Source organism: Tyto alba, unplaced genomic scaffold, assembly GCF_018691265.1.
Source record: "Tyto alba isolate M040663 unplaced genomic scaffold, T.alba_DEE_v4.0 Super-Scaffold_2, whole genome shotgun sequence".
Taxonomy (NCBI): Eukaryota; Metazoa; Chordata; class Aves; order Strigiformes; family Tytonidae; genus Tyto; species Tyto alba.
The window spans coordinates 80,879,873-80,904,224 of NW_024881282.1; the positions used below are offsets into that span (position 1 = coordinate 80,879,873).

General features: G+C 36.4%; 1 protein-coding gene across 5 annotated transcripts in view; it reads right to left on the bottom strand.

Annotated features, from left to right (window-relative positions):
• SEMA3A (semaphorin 3A) overlaps positions 1-24,352 on the bottom strand; it is a 336,738-nt gene that overhangs the window by 32,472 nt on the left and 279,914 nt on the right. For all 5 annotated transcript variants that reach the window (XM_032985231.2, XM_032985232.2, XM_042792922.1 and 2 more), the window contains 4 exons: positions 5,678-5,820; positions 4,392-4,506; positions 4,225-4,294; positions 3,038-3,182 (listed from right to left, as the gene is read on the bottom strand). In XM_032985231.2, coding sequence (XP_032841122.1) covers positions 3,038-3,182; positions 4,225-4,294; positions 4,392-4,506; positions 5,678-5,820 — 473 coding nt within the window. The remainder of the gene's footprint in view (positions 1-3,037; positions 3,183-4,224; positions 4,295-4,391; positions 4,507-5,677; positions 5,821-24,352) is intronic.

Consider the following 24,352-nt stretch of genomic DNA (forward strand, 5'->3'; position numbering starts at 1 on the left):
TGGGTCTAGGTCAAGCTAATTGGCAAGGCACTTCATCAGAACTCATGTTTATATACTTAAGCAACCCCATTGATAGAAAGGAAGTAGAAAGTTTTCAGGTGCCAAAAGATAGGCATGAATAAAAATGTCCTGAAAAAGTTTGGAGAAATTAACTTGATCTTGGATTCAAATAGAGTCAAAAGAGCTCTTGCATTTAACATCCACTTCCAATTGCTGGTCCCCAGTATGCTGTGAGAGGGGTTTTGATCTGCCAGGAGGAGGTAGCTAGGCTACCCCCCTAACTGGCCTATTAGGGAATCCAACAGAATAGATCAATAGCTATGTTTTGGTAAGAACAAAAAGTGCTTTAGTCATAACTGAAGATAGACTCTTGTTACCAGGAAGTAGAGAAAATTTGAGCTCTGTAGCTGGATTCACAGAAAGTCAGATAGGAATTCCAGATAAGGTATCTCACTCAAGATGACGTATATACAAAAATCTTCCCTCTTCTGTCAAGTAACGTTAAAAGGTTGAAAGAGAAAAAAAATTCTATAGATCTTAAAGGAAGAATCCTGGTAATTTTTTCTGTTAAATGTGAAGCTGATGTAGAATTGTTTAAAAAGTTTTCTGACTTTTCAAAAGAATTATTAGCTTTCCTTTTTATTTACTCATACTGGGCAAGTCACCAGATTATCAAGAAGTTTACCAGCACCTCACCTATTAAATTCCTCAGATAATTCAGTACTGTTTAACTGCAATGAGATCTAGAACAGAATCACTGTAAGAAGTTCAGGTTTTGTTTCTCCCTTCCATTTCCCCTTTCTTGAAAAAGGAAGCCACAAGTCTGACATCTAAAGGAACTTCAAAAACCTTTCTTCTTTATTCTCAACAAGTCTTCAAAGATGTTGAAAATACATTTGATTTTATCACTTTAGAAAAAAAAAAAAAAGCTTCTTTCCAGCCAGAAACATCTCTGATTTTAAAATTCAGTTTTATCCTACTAATAGAATAGAATGACTTTAGGAACTGTGAGGGAAAAAAAAAATTTTTTTCAAAGTGGTAGGCACCAGGATTAGAGTCATTGGAAGTGGGCTAGGAGAAACTGATGTCTTCAGCCACTCTTTAATTAACATCACTTATAGTGGCATGGCCTCTTGCACTACATGATACGACTGCAGGGCTATGTAGAATTGTATAATTTAGGATCACAATTGCCCTTTGGCAAAAAAAGAAAAAAATGTTTACAATGAAATCTGAACGTCTTAATGCTTTCTTTGTGAATCTTAGTATAAGATAGTTGTAGTGAAATTGTAAGAGTAAAATACATTCTGATGTGCTAGCCAGAAAAAAAAAAAAAAAAAAAAAGAAAAGTATATGTAACTTAACTATATTTCCCTACTTTGGAAAAAGATCTGGTGGCTTAGGCCACTTAAGGGCAGCATTGGGGTCCCTGCTTTTCTGATTGTTCTTGGGAATTTGATCAAGCTATTCTTCTCCCATATGGATCTCAGTTCAAGATCCTCAGACAAGTCTGGGAATAACCCACAGGCTCTGAGGGAGGCAGAGCTGTACTGCCAGTCTCTAGGGCAAACACTTGAGTTATTCATTCAGAATCTCAGTAGAGCTGCATCAGATCTCTGGTGAGGAATGAATGCAACAGAGCCAAAGTGCAAGAGCTAGTTTTTTATCTCAGTCTATTTCTGTGATAGAAAATTCTTTGTAGTTTTACTTAATATCTATTATTTGGTTTTGTTTAGAAAGGTTTATCACTACTGGAATCAAAGAGGAATATAAATAAGCATAATAAGGAACACTAACTTATTAAGTCTGTCAGACTGAAAAAAAAGATGTCATTAGCTATACAAGATATATAAAAAATAGCTACCCAATCACATTTTCAAAAAGGATGTAAAACAATACAACTTCAAAAAACCCCTCTGACATATTAGCATTAACTATAGCAATTTTAAAATAAAAAGAAGTTTATCATCAAATAAAAAATGAAACCTCTCTTATACTGCAACGCTTGTATTTTAACTCTGGAAAAAATTAGGAATCCCTTTAGCAGTCATAGTGAGAGTGTGAGGAGTGCTGAAGAATCTGGCTGTCAGGGAGCCACTGTTTTCTTTTACTTAGGAAGTCGTTTTCATTTGGCTGAGCATATATATTGTCTGTTGGAGATGAGTTGAAAGATCATGTCTGAAAAAATAATTTCAAAACATACCAGACAAGAGTAGAAAATCTGATGTTTATGTGTACACATATATATTTAATCTACAGCAATGATATTTCAGAACTTAAATGGGACAAACTGATTTATAATATCCCCTACATTGGGGAGGTACCATAATGTATACAATGTATACAATGCATACAATGTATACAATGAATGCTTTTTCCATAGATGTCCCATCTTTTTAGACTACTGGTAATTTCAAAGGCAGTTAATTATTTCTAGCATGTGATGATATCAGTTGGGAGTTGTAAATATGGATGTCATATACTCTGATATTTCAGTCATTCATAAACTAGAAACAGAGAAACAGGTAGAAGCATAGAATTTAAAATGCCAGTGGATGTTAAAAATTATTATAGTCACTATGTCTATTGCAGAAATATCTGTCTCACTGTGCTAGATTTAATGTCAAGAACAATTGAAAATTTCCTAACAGCCAGAGAGATACTCTGTTTTCTGTTCATTCGAATGGCTCAGCCAATATTTAGAACAAATTCCAAGGAAAGGATACGCAGAGTAACTTATTGAACATTTGACTTTCAGTAAAGTTCTCCAGCCATTGCTCAAACTTCTGCTGAATTTGTTAATATGAACGCCAAAATTAAAATCCAAATGAAATTGCTATTGGAGTTTCATATGTCACAAGAAAGTCGGTACATTTTTGTATCTGGAGGAATTGTCAGTTTTCCCTTCTGTTACCCAATCTATTTCATTAACTTTTTCAGTTTCTTTCCTGGATCTCAGCTCAAGGACCATGTAATGTGTGAAAATACTTTCCATAGTTTTCCCTTTTCAGATTATTATATTTCTTAGGGTACTTACAGTTCCTGGCCGTGGATATGGCACTCGCCCTTGGTAGGGAACCCACTGGTAGTTCGGGCCATCTCGGTGGGCATAGGGACCAAGAAATACCCTCCTCACATCAGTCATGCTGTACATACACACTGCAGACCCCTTGAAGATATTACTAAAAATGAGGGGAGAAGAAATCAAATCAGGTTCTTTAGATTATCAGTCGGTTTAATCGAGTGGAAGAGCTGTGGGAATAGCAGCTTCTTGCTTTCTAATTTATTGCATGTGCTGATTATCAAAACTCTGACATGGTCTCAGAGCAATCCTAACTCACCTCCTGTGAAAGTTCAGCATGACTGATACAATCTCTCAGACATTTTCCTAAGCAGATGGCTGCTATTCCACTATTTAAAATATATTGTCCCCAGAAGGCCAAAGCCCCAATTTGAGTAAACTTCAATATGGCTGTCCCTAGAGGACTATTCAACTCTTTCCTACACTTCACATTTTTCTATATTTTACCGTTCTGTTCTGTCACTTGGACAGCACACACACAAACTTCAGTGCTGTTTCTTACTTTGAGATTTCTTAGAGAAGACAGTAAGGACTTGTAAATTTCCCTCTTCTATGCCTGTTTATCATTAGAAACATTCTTTCTGTTTAGAAACTAAAACTTTTGTCCCTCACAAATAGATGTGGCAATGCAACCCATGCTGCAAACCTTCCTCAGGCCTAAGCTACAAGCATAATTTTATTCTTGGTGAAAGCACAATGAAATCAAAACATTCAAGTCAGAGTCATATGTGATTCAATAACAGAATGTTTGAAAGATCGTTAAACTTCCCAAATTTCAGCAATATTTTTTACGAATATCACCACAGATTTTCTACTTTACCCTGTCCCTAAACAGGCATATTTATGCTTGTGTTATTTTTCTACGTCTGTGTGGAAAGGGCTACAAATTCTGATCCCCACTATAAAAAGGCCAATTCAATGGCAAGAACAGCCTGAGAAACTGATAGTCTTTGTGATTACTAGTTTCAGCGTGATGACGTCCATTGCTCATAAGAAACCTAACTCATTACTTCTTACTGCCACTGACTTCTAAGTTCAAAGGTTAAGAAAATTTTGTGTGTTTTAAAAACAGTTTTAACAAAGAGAACTCTTTAGAATAAGCCACCCAAGTTTCCATGCAAATAAAATGATACATTCTATACCTGGAAGTTGTAAATACACCATAGACTATTGGATTTTTAGGGTCCTTTGAGTTCATCAAGAACACATCCTCTGTAACGTAACAAGAGATGGAAAAGAAAGCTAAGTTAATTTCATATGGATAATACCTGAAAACATTTCTGTTTTCAAAACCATTTCTGCCACTTACGTAGTTCATCAAAATGTGTGTCAATGCCATTGGGTCCTGGCACAGAACAAATCAGACGTGCTTTGAGGAAAGTTGTCCACTTGTTAACAAGGCTCCTGTGTCCACCAAAGTCATTCTAACAACAAAAATATTTTGCATTAATATCTACTAACAGTCTTTGTTGGAAGTATCAACAGAGTACAGAGTAAATACAGTAAATAAGCACATGATGCTACATACAGAAAACAGAAAAGAATTAACCTTCTACATACAAAAGCATTATTATGTTGTCAAATACACTAATTCTTGAATTTTTCTTACTTTACATTGTATTGAGACATATTTCATAGTAGGATATCATTTAAAAAAAAAAAAAACAAAAGCCTCCAAACCTCATTATATATGGTAATACATACACAACGCTGGAAAAAGGCAGAATATTCTGATCTAGAGCTCCCAGGCTGCTGTGTCCTGGTAAAGCTGAAGGAGTTTGTTATACTTAACTGGGTAGCAACAAAGTAGAAATGCAACTTGCAAGAGAACAAAGTCGATAAAAATGCCAGAACAGTGGGATCAGTTGTATATCTGCAAAACTTATTAATAAAGTGCACCAAGGACTCCATACTTACAGTGTACTTGGTTTTCAACCAACTACCTCTGGATTCGAGGAGATAAATTTAAATTATGTTTATGGATTAACATGGAATTTTACTGTAAACATCATAATTGACAAAGCTACAACATTTATTAAAAAAAATATCATTTGTAAAAATCTTTTTAAAAGCCTGTCAGAAAAATAGTTGGAAAATTATCAGTGTGGATGAATGATTCAATCAACAGTCATTAAGGGTCTTCTGAATGGCTGTCCATTTCTACAGCTAAGCTTAAACAACTGTTCCGTTAAATCTTCCTTTGCCTCTGTTTTAAAGATTTTCACTCATGTGGGTATGGAAAGGTAATAACATTCATTTAAAAAGTAAATTCTTCAAATGTTTTTGACCTACCTGGAAGTATCACATTTCCTGTAAAAGATTCTTTTGTAGACACATTCTAAACCTCAAAAGATGTCTATCACTTTTTTAAACTAAACATTGTACTTTGTGAAGCTTCCCCAAACAGAGAAGTACTGAATAGTATACCTTTAGGTCTGTTGTCCTCCTAACTATATTTCACTTGGGATGATGTCTGCTTCAGTACAATGCCAGTGTTAATACTGAATAGTTTACAGACAAGAAAATTAAGTTTCTAAAATCACTCACAAAGCATCCTGGAAGTGTATTCAATCTCACACAAAGAAGTCATTTTACCTTGCAGATCTGCCCTATTCTGGCATGAGTGGCTTTTCCAGTGTGCTCTCCATCAATTGCATTTTCACGGAAGAAGAAATAGATTTTGTCATCTTCTGGATTGTCACTCTCTGGTATCAGGTGAGCACTAATAAATCTAGGATCTGAGAAGACAATGCGGTTGTGCATGTTACTACTCCATGAAGTGAATATTTTGCCTTCCATACATAAAAGGGATTTTGATTCCCAAGAATTAATCTTTGTATCAAATGGAAAATATATCTATGTTAGGGACATCATTACCCATTAACATGTGACTGGTATTTACATTCCTCTTATCTTTAATACATAGATGTGTCTGCTACAGATACTTAATGAACAGTTCTTAACTTTATTATTGGAGCGATTAAACATTCATGGAAATCTCTTTACAAATGGTTGTATAAGAATACAGCATGGCTTCCTAATTACATATATTTATTACTGACCTTCTTGTTTCTTTGGATGCTTTGACTTTGGTCAATACTTTTCTGTATGTGTCACACATAAAATGAGAGAATTCTTGAGACAAATGTAATATGTCTAACCAGCATTAATGTATAATATATAAAGTATTTTATATCTGTAAAATTATTAATATGTTACTGTCAAAAACATTGAGTTAAAAAATAGTTTTGATTGATATTGTCTACCGACACACTATGATGTCCCAAGTCCTAGCATTTTTGTCTTGCTTTTAGAAGAGAAATGCATTTGTGAATTTCTATTCAAGATGTTGAAATACTGTGTCTTGTAATTTTTCTAAAGATCTTTTTCAGAGGAAACCTTTATTTCTTGAAAATTAGTGACAATATTATTTGGTAATAAAGAAGATATACCACATGAGCAAATGAAAATACATAAAATGCAGACGTACTGATCAGTTATGTAAAAAATGGTGGAAAGAAGTTTTGAGAGATAATTTTATAGATATCATAACAGTAAATTCATACCAGCGGTGAATCTGGCTCATCACTGTGTTTTACAGAGATATTTCAGCTGGTATCTTTCACTATATTTGGGAAAAGAAGACATCTCCAACAGATTTACCAATCTGTTTTATAACCATTTTACATCCTGCTGGGTTAATTAACTCTGAACTATATTTAACTACTCAGAGTCCTGTTTCTATGTGAAATCGTAAGCTATTTTAGTGTCATGCATTAACATCTTTTCAGTGTATGTTTATTGCTATATAGGCATGGAAATAATGAACTGTACTTTGTTTTGCCAGTTTACACTAGCTGTCCTGTGAAACCCATTGCTTTATTAAGGATGGCAGTGTTTATAAGCAACATATTTTGATTTATTTATATATATGAATGTATGTGTTTAGATGTTTCTATTATATGAGTACATACTGCATAATTTTGTGTGTGTGTATATATATATTCTCATGTACTGTGTGTATATATATATGTGTGTATATATATATTCTTCTGTACTCTGTGTATGTGTGTGTGTGTGTGTGTGTGTATGTCTGTGTATATATACATATACACACACACACATATATATATATATATATACACAGTACTTGAGAATGACCATAGTGGCTTAAATCATGTTTATTTAGACCAATATGAAGACTCCAACATTTGTCCAGAAGTAATTATCTAGGACAAAGAAAGAATATGGTAAGTACAAATAATAGTCTGCCAGAATAATCTTCCTTCCTCCAACTGTTTTCAGTGTAGCTGATTCCCTGAGCTTAGTGGCTTTCTACGTGCTTAGTAGCTCTCAATAGATTTTTCATACAGTTATCTGTCTAAACTCTTCTTGAACCCATGCAAATTTCTAGTATTCATAGTGTCCTTTTGGAATTTGCTCCTCATGTACACAATCTAATGAACCAAAACCTACTTCTGATTTTGTGTTCGGAACACTAATCTTACTAACTCCATTTGATGTCTCTTAATTCCTGTATTGAAAATACTCACAGTTTTCAAGATGTGGATGAATTGTGTTCTTATACAAGGGCTACAGTAATGCTCTTTTTTGATTTCTCTCTTCTTTTTATATTAATTCCTAACATTTAATATATCTTTCACAGTTCCTAAGCAGTAATCTGAAATTTTCAAGGAACTTTATGTGTCATAATACATAACAGTCCTCAGCCCATCATTTTATAAGTGAAGATAGGCATGTTTTCCTCATGGTTTTCCTCATGGTTTATCACTACATCATTCATCAAGATTAATTTAATTTGTCATTTGATTGCTTAACTACCCAGTTGCATAAGATCCTTTTGTAATTCTTCACAGTCTTCCTTTGTCTCACTGTGTTGAATAACTTGGTATCATGTGAAAAATATTCTCATCCTGATGCTCAACCTCTTTTTCAGGTTATTTATGAACACGTTGAACAACACAGGCCACAGAACAGGTCTCTGTGGAACAGTGTCTATTACCTATTGTCTTTTAAATCTTTTTAGACATCTGAAAACATCAAAAATCTGTAAGCAGCTTAAGTTCTCCATTCCAAACCCTGATAATTTAAGCTACTACATTTGCTTCCTTTCTTTCTACCATGTATTTAATAGCCTCCAAGTTACACTGACACAAGGCCCAGGATAGACAATATCTAGACTATATTGTACCATGGTAAATATCTACTATTTTATATATGATCTACCAGGACTTTGAATGCAATTTGTATCACAAGAAAACACAAGGCTACAGCTTGACAATTTCTGTACTGCAGTTTGTGGAAAGATATATCAGAGAAAGAGGACACCTGTTAGTAGACACCGCTCTGGGCTACTGCATCTGGAGAATCTCTTGTCTGAATACACTGTTTTTACAATCTTAAGGTCTTAATGAAAAGGGTAAAAAAAAATCATTCAACCAAAACCTAAATGCATTCCCAAATGGTTGAATGATTTGTTTCTAGTGCAATGGGTTTTGTAAATCACAAGATATCAAATTCTAAAATAAATCACTATATTTTCAGGCATCAAAAATCTAACTTTACATTGGCCTATGAAGATACTGTGGGGAGTCCCATTTGAGTCAGTAATATTGCTGATATAGTACGGGTTATATAAACTTGCCCTCGGTTATCATATTATTATTATTTTCTTTCCCTCTCGTAATTTTGCAAGAGAACTTAGTAAGAATGTCCGGTATTAAAGAAGGACTCATATAAGAATGATAGAAAAATAGTTTAAGAAATTGAAAATATGTATTTAAAATAATTCTGTCAGAGTGGTAGCAGAGGAGAGGGGTGTGAAGAAGGCAGATATAATTAATGCCATTGCCAGCGAGTATGTGAATATGCTTTCTATACATTTATTACCAGTGCCCATCTGGAAAGAGTTCAGATTTTCAATTAGTGATTAATAATTCTAACAACATCCCTGAAAATACAGCAGTCACACAGCCTCATATTAGAACACATCCATTGTACATCATGGAACAGTTTTTGTTGAGTAACACTGGAGTTTCTTACTAATTAAACCTCAGACTGTTTTGCCATCTGGTTAAATCGATACTTCTTAGTCAATAAAAGAGTGGTTCTTCATAATATAGGGCCCTTGCTCTTGTTACCTGGTGGTGTTTGGTTTTTTTTCTCCTATTCCATATAACAGATCTATGTCTATGCAATGAAGCAAATAAAGGAAGAACAAGCTACATGTGTTCTGTTGTATATAGAAATAGATTATTTTCTGTGCAGTATGAATATAATGATCATAAAAGCAACATCACAATTTTATGTGTGGAGAGACAGAAATGTGGTTGCTAATGTTGTAGGTTATAAAGCTAAAAAGGGGGTGGTGTGAACTAGTGATCTGCAGTGTGTTCTTTATTGTTTCATTAGCGGAGGAGCTGTTTGACTTGCCTGAGGCTTGATGCACACTTGCATTTATCTCCAGGGCTTCAGACCATGCTTACAACTAACTGTTTAGCTTCATGATGAATCAATCAGCCAGATGGCCGGCAGTCACGCAACACAGCCCTCTCCATGGACTACGTAGCATTTTTTTATTGCTCTTCTATGAAGAAGGGAAGTGAGCTGTTGTCCACAGATGAGGGACTTCTCCTTGACTCTCCTAATTGCTCACCCATGCAGCAGAAGAAAGAATGTCATCCATGAATGTGTATGTTCAAGTATTGAGACTGCCCTGATTTACCCTGCAAAATTAAACAGGTTCATTGTCAAGGGGTCCCCATGGGAAGTTTAAAATAATTCAGTCAGGGTTGACCTATTTCATACATCCAACACAGTCACAAAAGAAGTGCTGGAACAAACTTCGAGCAAGCTTTACTGAATGGAAAGTGGGAGTTTGATCCAAACCACTGGTCACAATTGTAAAATTCAGTGTACTTGCAGCTATTGTGAATAGATAGGATGACTTCAAATTTCTGCTTATGAATTACTGGGTACTCTGCGGCCCTAAGACTGTCTCCAATCTGTGAAGTGCTCAGAAATGCTGTTTAACTCTTTCTTGTTTAAAAGCAGTCTCCCATTAGCTAAAAGTCCAGAAAGCATGTTTTGGGAAAATGAATTTAAGAAATAATTTGATGGCAAATATTTTGCAATAATTAATTGCTTTAAAAAAACACAAGCAGTCAATGTGGAAGAGTGTTTTAAAAAACCAGCATACATCAAACAAACATGTCTGAAACGTGTTTAAGCATGATCAAAGGAGAAACAAAGCCACAGCATAAACATGATCAAAATAAAATTACAGCTAAAAACACTTCTCTGATCTTGCAGCCAATGTGAACAAGCTAAAAATAAAAACTTAGATTTTTATTTAAAACAATCAGCCTCAAGAAGCAAATTATTAAAGCACACACCTTTTTCAGTCTCCTTTTTCCAGTTGTCTTGGCTGTGGAGCTATTTCTCAGCTCCCACACGACACCTTTCTAGCACCACTTTTTGTGTGCCCTCCTGCAATTACCAGCTCTGCAGACATTTCTTTGGCAGCAGCCCATTAAACTGTCCTTCATGAGAAATCTGGCTCTTTATGAAAATGACACCTTGGTCCAGCTGCCTCTATGATTTATATGCCATTGTTTGCTTAGTTAAGTAATGGAAACATGTTTTGCTTGTCTCAGCACTTCAGGTTGAGAAAAAACTAAGGAAAATCGATCTGAATTTGTTCTTTTACAAATGTTACTCTTTAGCAGCAACAACCACACAAAGACAGACACCTCCCAATAGAAAGAAACATTAAAAGTCAGAGAGTGGATTTCTAACTGAATTGTATTAGCATTTTAATGAAATCTATAAACTTTAAGGCACAGAAATTACCTTTAGCTGTCAAGATTGAGTAAGCTGAAGGAACAGAAGCTGGGGTCATCTCTTCATCACTTGACAAAAGCCAAAGGGCAGTTCTCTCAGGAAATGTTTTGTAAAGAGTTTGAACTGGATGACCCTATTATTGTATATTTATGGTCAAAATTACTAATTTATCAGTTCACAGCAAGAAAATTCTAGGAAACTAGAGAAATTTTATGCTCAGTAAAACTGCAATTGCCATAATTTAATGAAAAGTACTGGAGGGTGACAGGGGCCTGAGGAGAGGAACAAGACTAGGGAAGCTGAAATTAAAAATTTAACAACAACAAAAATAGACAGCTACTCAGGACTTCATAACTATGTACAGTGCCTATCCACTGAGATCAAGCACAGAGAGTCAAGCACTGTCCTCAGAAAATCTGAATGCATGTGCAATCATGGGAAGCTCTACTACCCACAGAGAGGAGGACTTGCAGCACCAGTCACAAATCTGCACAGCAGAGCTGTCTGACACAGGCATGCTTGGCAAGGTCACCAGAGGACAAAGCTTTTAATATATGGTGATGAGAGAGCTAAGCTGGTTTGTGGTTTTACACACTCAAATGTAGTTTACAAAACACCAAAGCTTTTAGTGCTGTTCTTCCAAGGTCCCTTCATTTTCGTTCTTCAACTTTCACATCCCTCTTGTTGATGACTCAGGCAAACACAGCGGAGCTCTCATGGATTCACCACTTAGAGTGAAGCTCCTCAACAACACAGATGGCATCAGACCACATCCTCAAGGTGGGAATGCTCTTTGCACAAGGGACAATATGTGGCTATTACGGACCTAATATCAGGGTTTTGTGGTAACTTACTGTCAGATGCTGACATGGAAGGTAGTACCAGGAACAGACCACAGAGCAGAGATGTGATTTGAAGATGTTTTCAAAGCCACAGGTAGGCAGAGGTGGATGTGTGGCACGTGGGTCATGCATGATTGAGACGTTAGCAGCTATCACAGGGTAAGAAGCATTATGGCCACTTATTGATGTTGTAGTGAAAATTCTCATCAGGAAGAGTTTTATAGACTGATGACATTTATCAAGCTGTTTGTCAGGACAGACTGATGCTGAGGCACGGTGATCTTAAAATAGTGTGTAAGTTATGACAGTTAATTTCTTCTTAGAAGTCATATCCTTTTTTTTTATTATTATTTTTCAAAGAGTAGTAAAGGCAATTTTGGTGACATAGATTATAATATGGCCTGGTAAGCTTAAGGTTTAGCTAAGGCTTCTTGCAATTTCATTTGCATACATTTTTTTTTTTTTTTTCTGATTCAACACTTTTTTCAGAATTAAGAAAAAAAATTTCTCTCTTCAGAATCTAGCTATTATGTTTCAGTGGTGACTTGTGTGAATTTTTTTGTGACATAAAGAGATTATAGATTTTCAAGGATGAAAGATATTAAAAATAACATTAACATAACGCTCTTCCATCATTTCAATATATAGATGCAGCAGCAGCATAACAAGCAAAAGGACACACATTAACAAAGACACACAATGCTTTTACACATGCAAATTCCTCCACCTCTCAGTGCTACACTTACATATACAGCAAAAGGAATATAGTTGCTGTGGCTTTTCAGTGCTTTGACTTTGAGTGTCACCTATGGATCATTCTCATTGTGAGAAATGTTAAAACTGAATTAAGTGGTGTTTTTTTTAAGGAATTACTGATTTATAATTGGGAAAAAAGCAACGATGAGAAATTGTAGTTCTGAGTGTTAATATCATAGAATCATAGAATGGTTTGGGTTGGAAGGGACCTTAAAGATCATCTAGTTCCAACCCCCCTGACAACAAGGGACAACTTCCACTAGACCAGGTTGCTCAAAGCCCCGTCCAACCTGGCCTTGAACCCTTCCAGGGAGGGGGAAGCCACAGCTTTTCTGGGCCACCTGTGTCAGTGCCTCACCACCCTCACCATAAAGAACATACTAAGGCAGATGAGCTTCACACTGAGTGGATCACTCTAAGCAGTGCAGAACCCTGTAAGGTCAGCTGGAGAACTGAGCTATGGAGTGCAGCTCCTGAAGAGACGGGCTGGTGCTGGAAGCCAGGCGGTGGCTGCAGCTCTTCGAGGTGTCCAGCTTCTTCCCCAGTGCCGTGGGATCACATGACCTTAAGGGGAGCACAACCTTAATTTATGGTAATTAAGACCTCTAAATTAGAGTAAATGAGCCTCTGGAAACCATCCAAGGCTTAAATTTCCAGGCAGTGCTACTACCCTGAGACATCTCTCCTCCTCTGCCTTAGAGGCATAATTCGGTATGAGTACTTCTTGGGAGTAACATTTTAGATCACGCAGGAAGGAGAGGGATCTCTGATGTAATTATCAGTTTTTAAAGCCTTTGTTCTAAAGAGGCAACAATAGTTTTGATTCCCTGTAATGACTAATTATATGGTGAAGAAAAGTGAATACAAAAGTTCAGTAAAATTATAGCTTGATTCTCAACATAAATTAGATTTCTCACAAAACAATGCTTATGATCTACCCACCCTGTTTAATTTAAAAGAGGTGATTATTATCTCTTTACAGAACAACCACCAAAATTAACACCTCTTTTTCATTGCTGACTATGTTTTAAGGTGTTATATATCTATCAACAGGGTTAATTTTAAACTGATTTACTTGTCCCTCAGAGAGAATAATTGGGCAACTGTGAAAACTGGTGTCCTTCACAGAACAGAAAGGAAGGCTTGCAGCATATTGTCTCCATTTAGGAATACTTCAATCTCAATTTTCTGTATTTCTTAATGTCTCTGCAGAAGAAACTAATGAGAGTTCCATCTAAGAGCCTGTTTCTTCCTCTCCTGGTCATTTATCTGAAGTTTTTGACATTGATGCTTGGAAATAAAAACACTGGAAAGCCTGTGCCTTAACTGTGTAACCTACATCTTTAGAGCTCTGGATGAGTGATAAAACCTATCACAGTCTTTATGTTAGAAAGTGATGTATTAGGGGAGGAAGTGAAACATGAAGGCACTGAGGACAAAAGAGGTTTCTGATTTGTGGCGTTACACACTTTTGGCAATCAAAGCCATGCTACATGCCTGCCTTTTGTAAGCTCTGAAGATTCACAGGTGGAACCCAAGTCCCTTGAGATGCCCAAGTGGTTTATGGTAGATGACCCAAAACTCAAAGACCAAACCTGTTCCTCTCCACTAATGTGATTTTCTCAGGCCTTCCTGAATGCGGAGAGACGTGTGAGTACGTCTGGATGGAATATTCTTCCTCTTTGCAACTTGGAAATTAGAGGGTACAAGAAAGTGTCCTGAAGGCAGAGAGAGCATGCTGCAGCAACACCATCAGCCAGACTCCTGACACATTGCAGGAGACAAGTTCCTGACTCAGCGTGAAGAATACCAGAGGATTAACAAGGCAAACACATTTCACTGAAGGGAAAGTAGGACAGCCTTCAGCAGTATGACTGGCAAAAGCATGAAACCCCAAACTGAACAGCAGTGGCTTGACAAGTATGTCTTCAGCCTCCATATTTCTCCTGAAATGTAAACTCTTAAGATTTCTCTGTCAGAAATCTGTGCACAACCCTGTCTCCAGCAGGACCCTTTGTCCACATATATATCATTTTTTTTCTGCCTACACTGTGAACAAATATGACATTTGTGTCAAAAATCATTTATTTTCAAGATAGGAAGAAAACTTCTAAATTTTGTACTGCCAAGTTCAGTCTGAAAGTGTGTGGAAGGGGTTGTGTAGCTGTAAAAACAATCTCCTCCCCGACATCTTGTCAAAAAACTGGACAGGACTCTGCCATCATCTCAGTGAGGGATGTTCATTCATCGGGAAATGTTCATCAGCCTGAGCCAGTTCCCAAGGAGTGATCCAGCAGACACTCCTGTAGCAATTTCCTAACCTATACAACCTCCTGTAATTTAATTTCTTTGTTAAATCCTTTAGATTTGGCCACAAAACTGAGGTCACGTTCTCAAACTATGAAAAAGATTTTGTCATTATAATTAACTTTTACAGCTAGTGTAAAGCAACTTGACACAAAATCCATTAAAATAAGATTAATGAGAGATGGCAGAAAAGACTGAAAAGAGAGCTGGGTGAATGACTGGTTTTAACTGCTCTGTCAGTGTAGTCCAGAAACATAAAATGCAGTAAGGCATCTGTAGAGACGAAGCAAAACCCCTCATATATTCAGTATGATAACATCAGTTATGACAACCTCTTTCAATAGTCAAGTGATCATAATATATGATTCTAACTTAATTTCGTTTAAATTAACATAAGGTATTAACAGGATTTGTACTCAGCTGAAATAATGTATTAGTTTACTGGTGATGTGAAACAGTTCTGCTTATTAAAAGAAAAAAAAAAAAAGTATTTGGTAGCACAGGTGTGACGAAAAACATGGAGTTGCTTGAGATAGAAGTCTTGCAACACTACCTTTTCCTCTACTCTGTCACTCTTTAATTGGTATGTACTTTTATTCTGTACAAGCAAACCCTCCTTTTTTTTTTTTTTTTTTTTTTTTTTATTCACTGACAACATTTTAAAAATATTTGATGTAATTACTGTGACTTAAAAATTAAAACCTCCTTGGAATAAGATTTTATCAAACTCAAAATTTTAACATTTTTTTTTTAAGGTAATGAGGGAGGAATTTGCAGCACTCATGCTTATGATACATAAACAGCAGGGAGAGGAATTAGCAGAAAGTTTAGCAAAAGTATTTAAAAGCTAATAAAAATTAAAATGCAGTAAAAAATATAGGTCATGTAATAAATGAGAAACCGTGGAACAGATTTTTAAAGAATGCTTTCTAGCAATATATCTGCCAAAAAAAAAAAAAAAAAAAGAAAAAAAAAAGTTGAAAGCATGTCAAATATGGAGTGGAGTTGAGTATCAATAAAGATAATCCATTTACACAATCTTGTGAAAAAAGCTGATGACTCACTAGGCCACATAAAATATCTCATAGGAAGGTTTTGCACTTTTCCCTCTTAGGGAGGTTTCTCTGCCTGTAGTGGAAGTTCCTTTAGAGATACAGAATAGGAAACAGAGACCGAAGGGATGCGTAAGTGAAGAGGGCTGTGCCCCATGACTGTCAGACTTTACGGTGTGTCAAATGTCATCATAGATCTTAGGAAATATGATTAATCTCACTGACATCAGTGGAACACTTTTTACTATTTATAAGGGTATTGAATTTTGCTCAAACAGCAGTAAAAGAATCAATAAGCACCAATCCTCAGATATATGGCCATATTCACAGATAATGTATTATCACAGAATGCTTTCAAATATGTCATAAGAGCTGTGGAATGAATGGGAAAAATATGTAAAAATATGTCTTTAGCTTTTCTCCTGTTTTTTTTCTGAACAATCATCTGTAAAATCGCTCTATCCCTGAAAGGTTATGTTTTCTTCTTATACCAACTCATCTAATGATATCTTCCTACAAATCTTGCTGCGCTTACCTGAACAGAAAACTTTACAAACCTACCAACAAGAAATTAAATTTATATGTATAAACATATGCTAAAAATACTCTTCTCCATAATCCAGTAATCTAACCAAAACACAGGCCAACCTATCACTTTAAAAGGTAAATAAGAAACGGAACTGCTTTGTCTTCATTTACTTAGTATGCTTGTGGCAGCCCTAAGTGATCAGGAACATCAAATTCTGGTGGATGTTGTACAAAAGATGGTGTTCTCAAAGATTTACAGTTTAAACCTTGCCCATGAAAGAGGCATTTTTTTCCTGTTAATACTACAAGACAACTCACCTTCCAAACATGTAAAACATTCAGCCTATAGCCACCATGATATGAATCTGGGAACGGAGGGCAAAAGAGCTGAAAAAGGCATATCAGCTGGCAGTTCAAATTTGGTGGGTTACTCTCAACAGTCTTTTGGATACAGAAACTTTCAGACAACACTTCTGTATTTGATACTGAGATTCTTAAAAGCAGTGTTACCATATTTCAATAATATATTAATTTATCTGTACACTGTTCACATCATGAGGCATTCACTGCTTCTTACTATCAACTATTATCTGGTGACTACTTGAATACTTTCACAAATCTTAAATGTCACTACAAAAATTACTATGTATTTTTTACTGTATGGTATGTAAAAGCACTTATCTATATGTTTAGAAAATAAAATCTAATAGCCAGCTATTCAACAAGAATAGAATGATATAAATCCATGGAATCCAATGGAATAGCAAGGGATGTGATAGTTTAGATACCCTTTTGAAAGCTAAAAGTTAGGCATTGGAATCTGAGATAAGTAATACAGGGTGCCCCGAAGATCAAGGGGAAAAGAAGTACCACTTTGTCAATGTATCAAAATGGGAAGTTCAAGATCTATTGCACTGTCAAAACTTAAAGGCATCGAATAAGAAGCCATTTGTCAAGCTTTTATTTGTGTGTGTTTGTGTGTGTGTGTGTGTAATCTGTCGATCATATCTGAAAGCGGCAATTCTGTGAATAAGGTATTTGAGGCTTCTGTGTTTATTTTCTCTCTTATTTAGTCAAACATACTACCTTTATAAGTGAAAAATAAGTATTCATTTGTCTTGCCTATTTGTCCTTTTCTCTTCCTTACACCGCAGTCATGAATAAGGCTTTACAGGCTATATGATGTTGGTGATGACATCTGTTTCACCCGTTTGTTTTGCAGGTGTTGTCTGGTAGAACCTAGGAAGGAACCTAGTGACGTGGCTCAAGTGGGTCCAGCATCTATCCTGGAAACACTGGGTTTGCAGAAGTAAATTAAGAAAAATCACTAAAAGCTTTTGTATCAATTAAAACCCTGAAAAGGATGAAAACTGATCTACTGTGAAATTACATGCCACATTAAATATACAGCCTTTTAACTAGGTGTTTTCTCTCCTCCTCTGTTGAAGGGCTACAGATATATTAAGATGTCCTACAGTTACAGCACAAAAGAGTCCTCAAGACGTAAGATTTGATATAACATAGTATTTCAGAAATAACAAAATGAGAAAATCTGCAAGGAATTAACAAATATGAATTTAACTACAACAGATGCTTTATCTACATTTCTTGATCTTACACGCTCTTTGTGCCTACCTAATCACAAAGTATTGTGTTAAGCCCAATCCTGGTCTAGTAAAGTCAACAGCTATAACTGCTAAGTACAGAAGTAGGAATATATGATTGAGAATGGAGCTTAATATTAGCTTTGCAATTCGTTGCAAGTGTGACTTTTGAATTGTGCTCCTGAACTACCTCAATGTGTTATCAATGCTTTAAATACATAGATGTTTCCACTTTATGGTAAAAAATAGGCTTTTAATACAAGACAGTATTTAGCAATCTAGTACCAGCCACCAGTTTGATATCAGCCGTGACATTATTTAATTTTCAGAATCACAGAGGTTAAAGCTCACTGAACTATAAACAGTTGGAAACATGGAGTGTAATCCCAAGGCACAGCTCTGCACAAGCTGTAATTTAAATCATATTGCATGCTAAGCTGAAAAGGCAGTGCAGGTCCCAGAGGGCATGAATAAATCTGCAGTCACTGATTTGCCACACACATTTGTGTTGGGATTCTGTAACTGTGCAAATGTGATGCCTTCCCTTAGTGCAGAGGACCTGTCATCTACTGAGATTTGTAATTAAATAACCCAAAGAACAAAAGCAATTACTTAGCCTTACAAGCATTCAGACTGGAATTTACACGATTTCATGAACAAAGAGAAGAGGAAGTTATGGAGACAGAGAGAATGGGAGGCTTTGAGTCTGCAACTTAATTCAGCTGTGTCTAGCACCAGCTGAAATTTTAATGTATAGACCAGGTATTCAAATACCTGGCTTACTTTGAACTAATAATTCCGTCAACAAAACTCCACTCTGAAGTGGATGTTTCTCCATCTAAGGAGCCAATTATGTTTCCACCTGGCTATGTGCCACATCAGGTGCCGGCTTTGAGCAATCAGTTGTGTTAATTGCAAATAACACTGAAAGCCTTTTGGGACAAGCAATTCACGGTTCAGGAATGTTAGTGTAAAGGGGGTTAGGTTCAGCCCCATTACCAAGAACAAATCACGAAGTTTGTATAGGTTGCAGACTAACAGTTTTAATTTTATGGAATGAGGGAAAGAGGTAGGGGAACGGAGTAAGGGGCTGTATCCTCATATCATTAACTTTGCTGGGTGTGCTGGACATCACAGTTACTTGATGTGGTGGTGGCTATGTGGTGGTGGAGCCCTTTCAGATTTTCAGATCAGCAGCTCTGTCCTCTCATTCACCTGCTTCTGTCAGGTATTCTGATCGAGGCCAACAGGGCCAAGACATTGGCTCAAGAGAACACTATATCAGCTGCCCATGAACATGGTCTCCTCTACATTTGTTTGCATTTTCCTTCTTTATATTGGTCTTACAGGGAAAATAATAATTTAAAAAACGCATAGGGGTTGTTTGATGTAAAGGAAATATTATAAGGGCATAAATAACAGAGAATGCCATAAATGGATGATGAAGGGCAGATTTATATAAAAAAAACAGCCACTGAAGAAATAAAATATATTAATGAAATGAGCTGATCACTGTGGTGAATACAAATTAGTAGATCTTTCTTGGCTACATTGAGGATATTTTCATTTTTTATCAGCTAAAGATCTGACCTGTGGTATTTTGTAGTATCTAACTTTTGACTCAGTGCACGAATAACAAGTTTTAGCTAGTTTATCTATTTGCAAGGGTTGATTTCTGATACGTTTTCCCATGAGTCTTGGCACCAGCACTATTTAAAGGAAGAAACCTGCCCGAATGTTGGGGGTGATGAATGGAAAGCTTGGATTGAATCATTAGAGATAAAGGGAGTTAGTGTGTGACAGGGAGAAACTGGTACAAACCTAAGTCTGCAGGTGCTTAAAAACAGAGTGGAGGCTCAGGAAGTGTCTCTAAACCCTTTGGAGGCTCAGTCCCTGGTGTCCTGCATGGCTGTACAAAGAAAACTTGTTAAAACAAAGCCATCCTATTTCTCCCTTTAACACAGACTAAAACATTGCCAAACACTTTTGCGTCTGAAGCTGTGAATTTCATTAAATGCAATGCAACTCACTCAGCACTCTCTATTTTTGTGTGGCTGAAACCTCTAATTCAACCCCCACCGCCCCACGGCCAGCATGCTCTAGTCACATCACACTTAACCTTTGCCTTGGCTTCTCAAAAAAGAATTTGTTTCACTCTATTCACAGCTTCAACAGTTTGGCAAACTGCACTTGAGTGCTGTGCTGGGCCTTTATATTGAACACACTAATCTGATTGTTTTTCCACTCTACAAACTTTGGGTCAACAATCAAGCTGCTGCCAGAGACTAATTAATTTGCAAACAGGCCCCATTTTCACAGGGGGAGAGCTTTTGTAACCTATGTCAGCAGAGCTGGTCACACCATGGTGACATGCATTGTCATGGCACCCACTTTTCTGTGTAATTCTCTTCACTAATTTTTCACCACACACATGAACTCAAATTACCCAGTCAACAGTAAATCTCTATTGAATGCCCACCAAACTTTGAACATGGTGGCCTGAGAAGAGGAAATTGTTATTGACAAGGTCAACACTCATTAAATTGATGGCTAGAGCAGAAGGAAAAAAAAAAAAAAAACAAACCCACAAGAACATAAAAAAAAAGATTCAGATGTATGTCATATCCCAATGAAGGAGGCTGTAACAGATCTATTCCAGCTTTGCTTAGATCCATTAATATTCTGCTGTTAAGCATATTTCTGCTTAACTTTTCTTGCTTTTCCAAGCATCAGAGCTGTGATGAGCCCTCATAGACATCTCAGAGATTATGGGAAATCTACTTGAATTTGAAAGGCCTGTAACACATGGGCTTTGTCTTTGGCATCCTTCCAGCTAACCTGAACTTTCCTTTTCCTTAAGCTGATTTGGATCTTTGTAAAAATAGCAATTACAAAGAAAACCATGTTATGTAATTTAAAATGGGGTCTACACAAAAAGCAAAGCAAAGTGCAGTCTGAGAATCTGAACACTACACCTGTCCTGGACAAATTACCTTGTTTTCCCTACTGAAATTCATCTACAGGGCAAGAGGAGAGGCTTCCTATGAACTGATGCATGTGGGTAATATGTTTATATTTATACATATATGTATAGATATAGGTCCTTATAATCATATATTAACAAAAAGTAGTACACAAAGCTTTCTAGTAAAGATTATCACCACAGCTACCATTGCTTGAGTTATATACTGAGGTTGTCACCTTCTTTGTGTGAACAGACCATCACTTTACAAAACTGTCCATTGCTAACTCTGCAAGTTATTCATTGAAATAAATACATAAAAATAAACAATTCTTCTTAGTTTAAAAAATATAGCTTTCTAGAGAACATAGTGTATCACTGGGACCATTTGTAATCAGACAATTGCTGGTATTTATTATTCAGTATGAGAAGGGTACGGAGCTGGAGACATTCAGGATCAAGAGTGAGACTCCTGGAGTGTACTCATGCAGCTGGGTTTTCATACAGCTTCTACTGCTGGATGTGGAAGATGAGACTCAGATTTGTTCATCTAAAGCTATGTCTATAAAAAGCAACTCACCTGGGTCATCAAATTTGATTCCGAACACTCAAGCAAGATCACCTGATTTGCCCTGTACAGTCAGGTGCACTGCTTTATCCACATCCAGCATCTAGCCAGAGCTTGTTCTGACTCATTTGTCCAATTTACTCCCCAGAAAAGTCAGAGCACAGATGATGGGAAGGGCTACACACTCAGGTCTCACCCCAACATGAAGTTTACCAGAATTTACTGGGTTGTTGACCTGATATCATATTCACCACTGACATAAAACCCCTGAAATCGTGCAATTCTAAGGCACATCACCAATAGATCATTTCAGTGTACATGAATGCATGCAGATCCCCAAGCTGGCAATCACTTCCAAGTCTCTGTTTAGAGAAAGACTATGCACTGATCTGTTTGGGACTGAGGTCATATCCCACAGTGCCTGTTTTGAGAGTTCTGAACTTCTTTCCTAAAAATTTACTATGTACAGCACACAAACTTCTCTGTTCTCCAGTGAAAACAGTGCACAAAACACTGAGCTCCTCCATTATTTTTCCACTGCTTTTTCTACTCTAGCATCAAAAATTATCTGTCTAATTTTACCAATATTTCATATTTAAATGCAACAAAATCTCATCCATAGCACTGAAGTTAAATGAAGAAAATGGCCTAATCCTAAACTGGGAAGAGGAAGAGGAGTAGGAGGGGAGGGAGAGAGAATGAGAGAGAAGATCTATTTCTTAGAAGGATTTAAAATGATTTCATTTAGGCCATTTGATAGGAGATTATAATTTTCCTGTTTGTCTTTACACACCATCTTCATGATCTTCCTCATATCCAGAGGAACTGTAAAGCACATTTTCTAATTGCTACTTGGTCTTTGATTTCTGAATCAAATGTTTCTCTTACTTTGTATAAAGATACAGGGAGCAGATGTCAGACAGGATGAGTCAGTTAACTGGTTCAAATACACAAGTATCTTCTGATCAGGTATTCAGCTGGACCTATGGCTTCCTGAGTTGTAACCATTTCAGGTTAGTGACAGTATAAACATCAAGTAATAACATTAAGAAAGAAGTAATTATTTTGTGATTTCAGAAATTCTACATTTCTTCCAAGAGAAAAAGAACGGGTTGTAATAAAAATGTATAGAGAAAAGACTTGTTAGATTGCAATGAGAAAAACTATTTAAAATTCATATTCAGTCACTTGAATTTGGATCTACAGACTTGAGGGAGAAAAAAAACCTGTAAATTGAGTTTGTATGCCATTCTGTTCACATTATTATGCCACCGTCACCATAGTTTCTGAGTACTTCCTAGCACTGTGTTAGGTGACATTAGCATTTGTCACACATGGAATTTATCACTGTGAAATTATTTTTTACTATTCTTAGCAATTAAGATAATGGAAATGGGGGTGGGAGGGTATATTGAGTGAGAAATGAGACCTGCGTATATGGACATGTTTTGTTCCTCCAAGGGTATGAGTTGTCCATGCCTGTATAAACAGTGGTGGGAAAGTGCAGAACTTGGTCTACACTATAACCTGCATGATAGGAGATATCAGCTGATTAATTTGTTTCAAGTATAGAAATGCATATTTTAAATGCAAGATATCCTTGTAGGAAAAAACCCACCAACAGAAGAATAACAGAAAAATCAGATACAAAAAAATCTCCTCATTGTTTCCACTGGTAAGATTTTTTAAATATGACCTTGTAAATTTATGGGAATGCAGACCTGGAAGAGATTTAGTCTACTCACTGCAGTCCCTTGCAAAGTCAGGCAAGTGATAATATGATAATACATAAAATATTATCTAAATTCCTCCTAAAACCAGCAAGGCCTCCTCACTGACTGCTGTTGGGCAGCTTTTTCTAATTTTATTCCCCTCATGGTTTAAGATTTCTAATTTGAAGACTAAATATATTCATATGAAATTCATACCCAGGTTTTTTTTTTTGTTTTTTTTTTTAATATCCTTTATTTAAATTGCTCTTTTCTTGATGGAGATTTAGTGTATTTGGAGACTCCATCACCTCCTTTCTCCGAGCATATCTTAGATGTACTTTGTGAAATAAGTCCCAGATACCAGGGTGCTTGGGTCCTGTCTATGCTGTCAGGTCAGCCATTTTCCACATCTGCTTATCTTTGGTAGCACGTATTTTAGTGGCTTCTGTATATCTGGATTGGGAACGTGTAGGGGGTGAGCTGGAAAGTGTGAAATTAAAAAGGCATTTAGGGACAAGGGAGTGGCACAGAAGATAGGGGTATCAGTGGATATAGTATATGGTATGATATATATATGTGGGAAAAAGGTTTGGTGTGGGTGACCAAACACAAATTATAGATTCAAGGATGCAGCAAATGAACACATTGAAGTCCCAGCAAGGGTAATACCAAGAGAACAAATATTAAGTTCTAAACATCTTAACACATTTAATACTTTTTATTGAAGGTAAAAATCCTATACATTAGCTGCGGTCTTGTTTTTCTGTTGCTATACATTCCTCTATTGTGCAATACACATATATTCAAAATTATGTGTGTATGTTGACAGTGCTGGGACATCCTACAAACTGCCATAAGCGGAAACAACATAAAGTGATGGCTAAAGTTCTGTATGAATGCCAGGAGAGTATCAAGTCCATGTTTCCTGCCTTTGAGCCTGTGAAATTTAAGAGGGCATTTTCTTTTTTATTGAACAGTCATTCAGCTTCTATAATTCTCAGCTGTTTATGTAACCGTAAAGTAAAGATTACCAACGACAATAACCCCAGGGGACTAAGCACAGCTACTACACCACT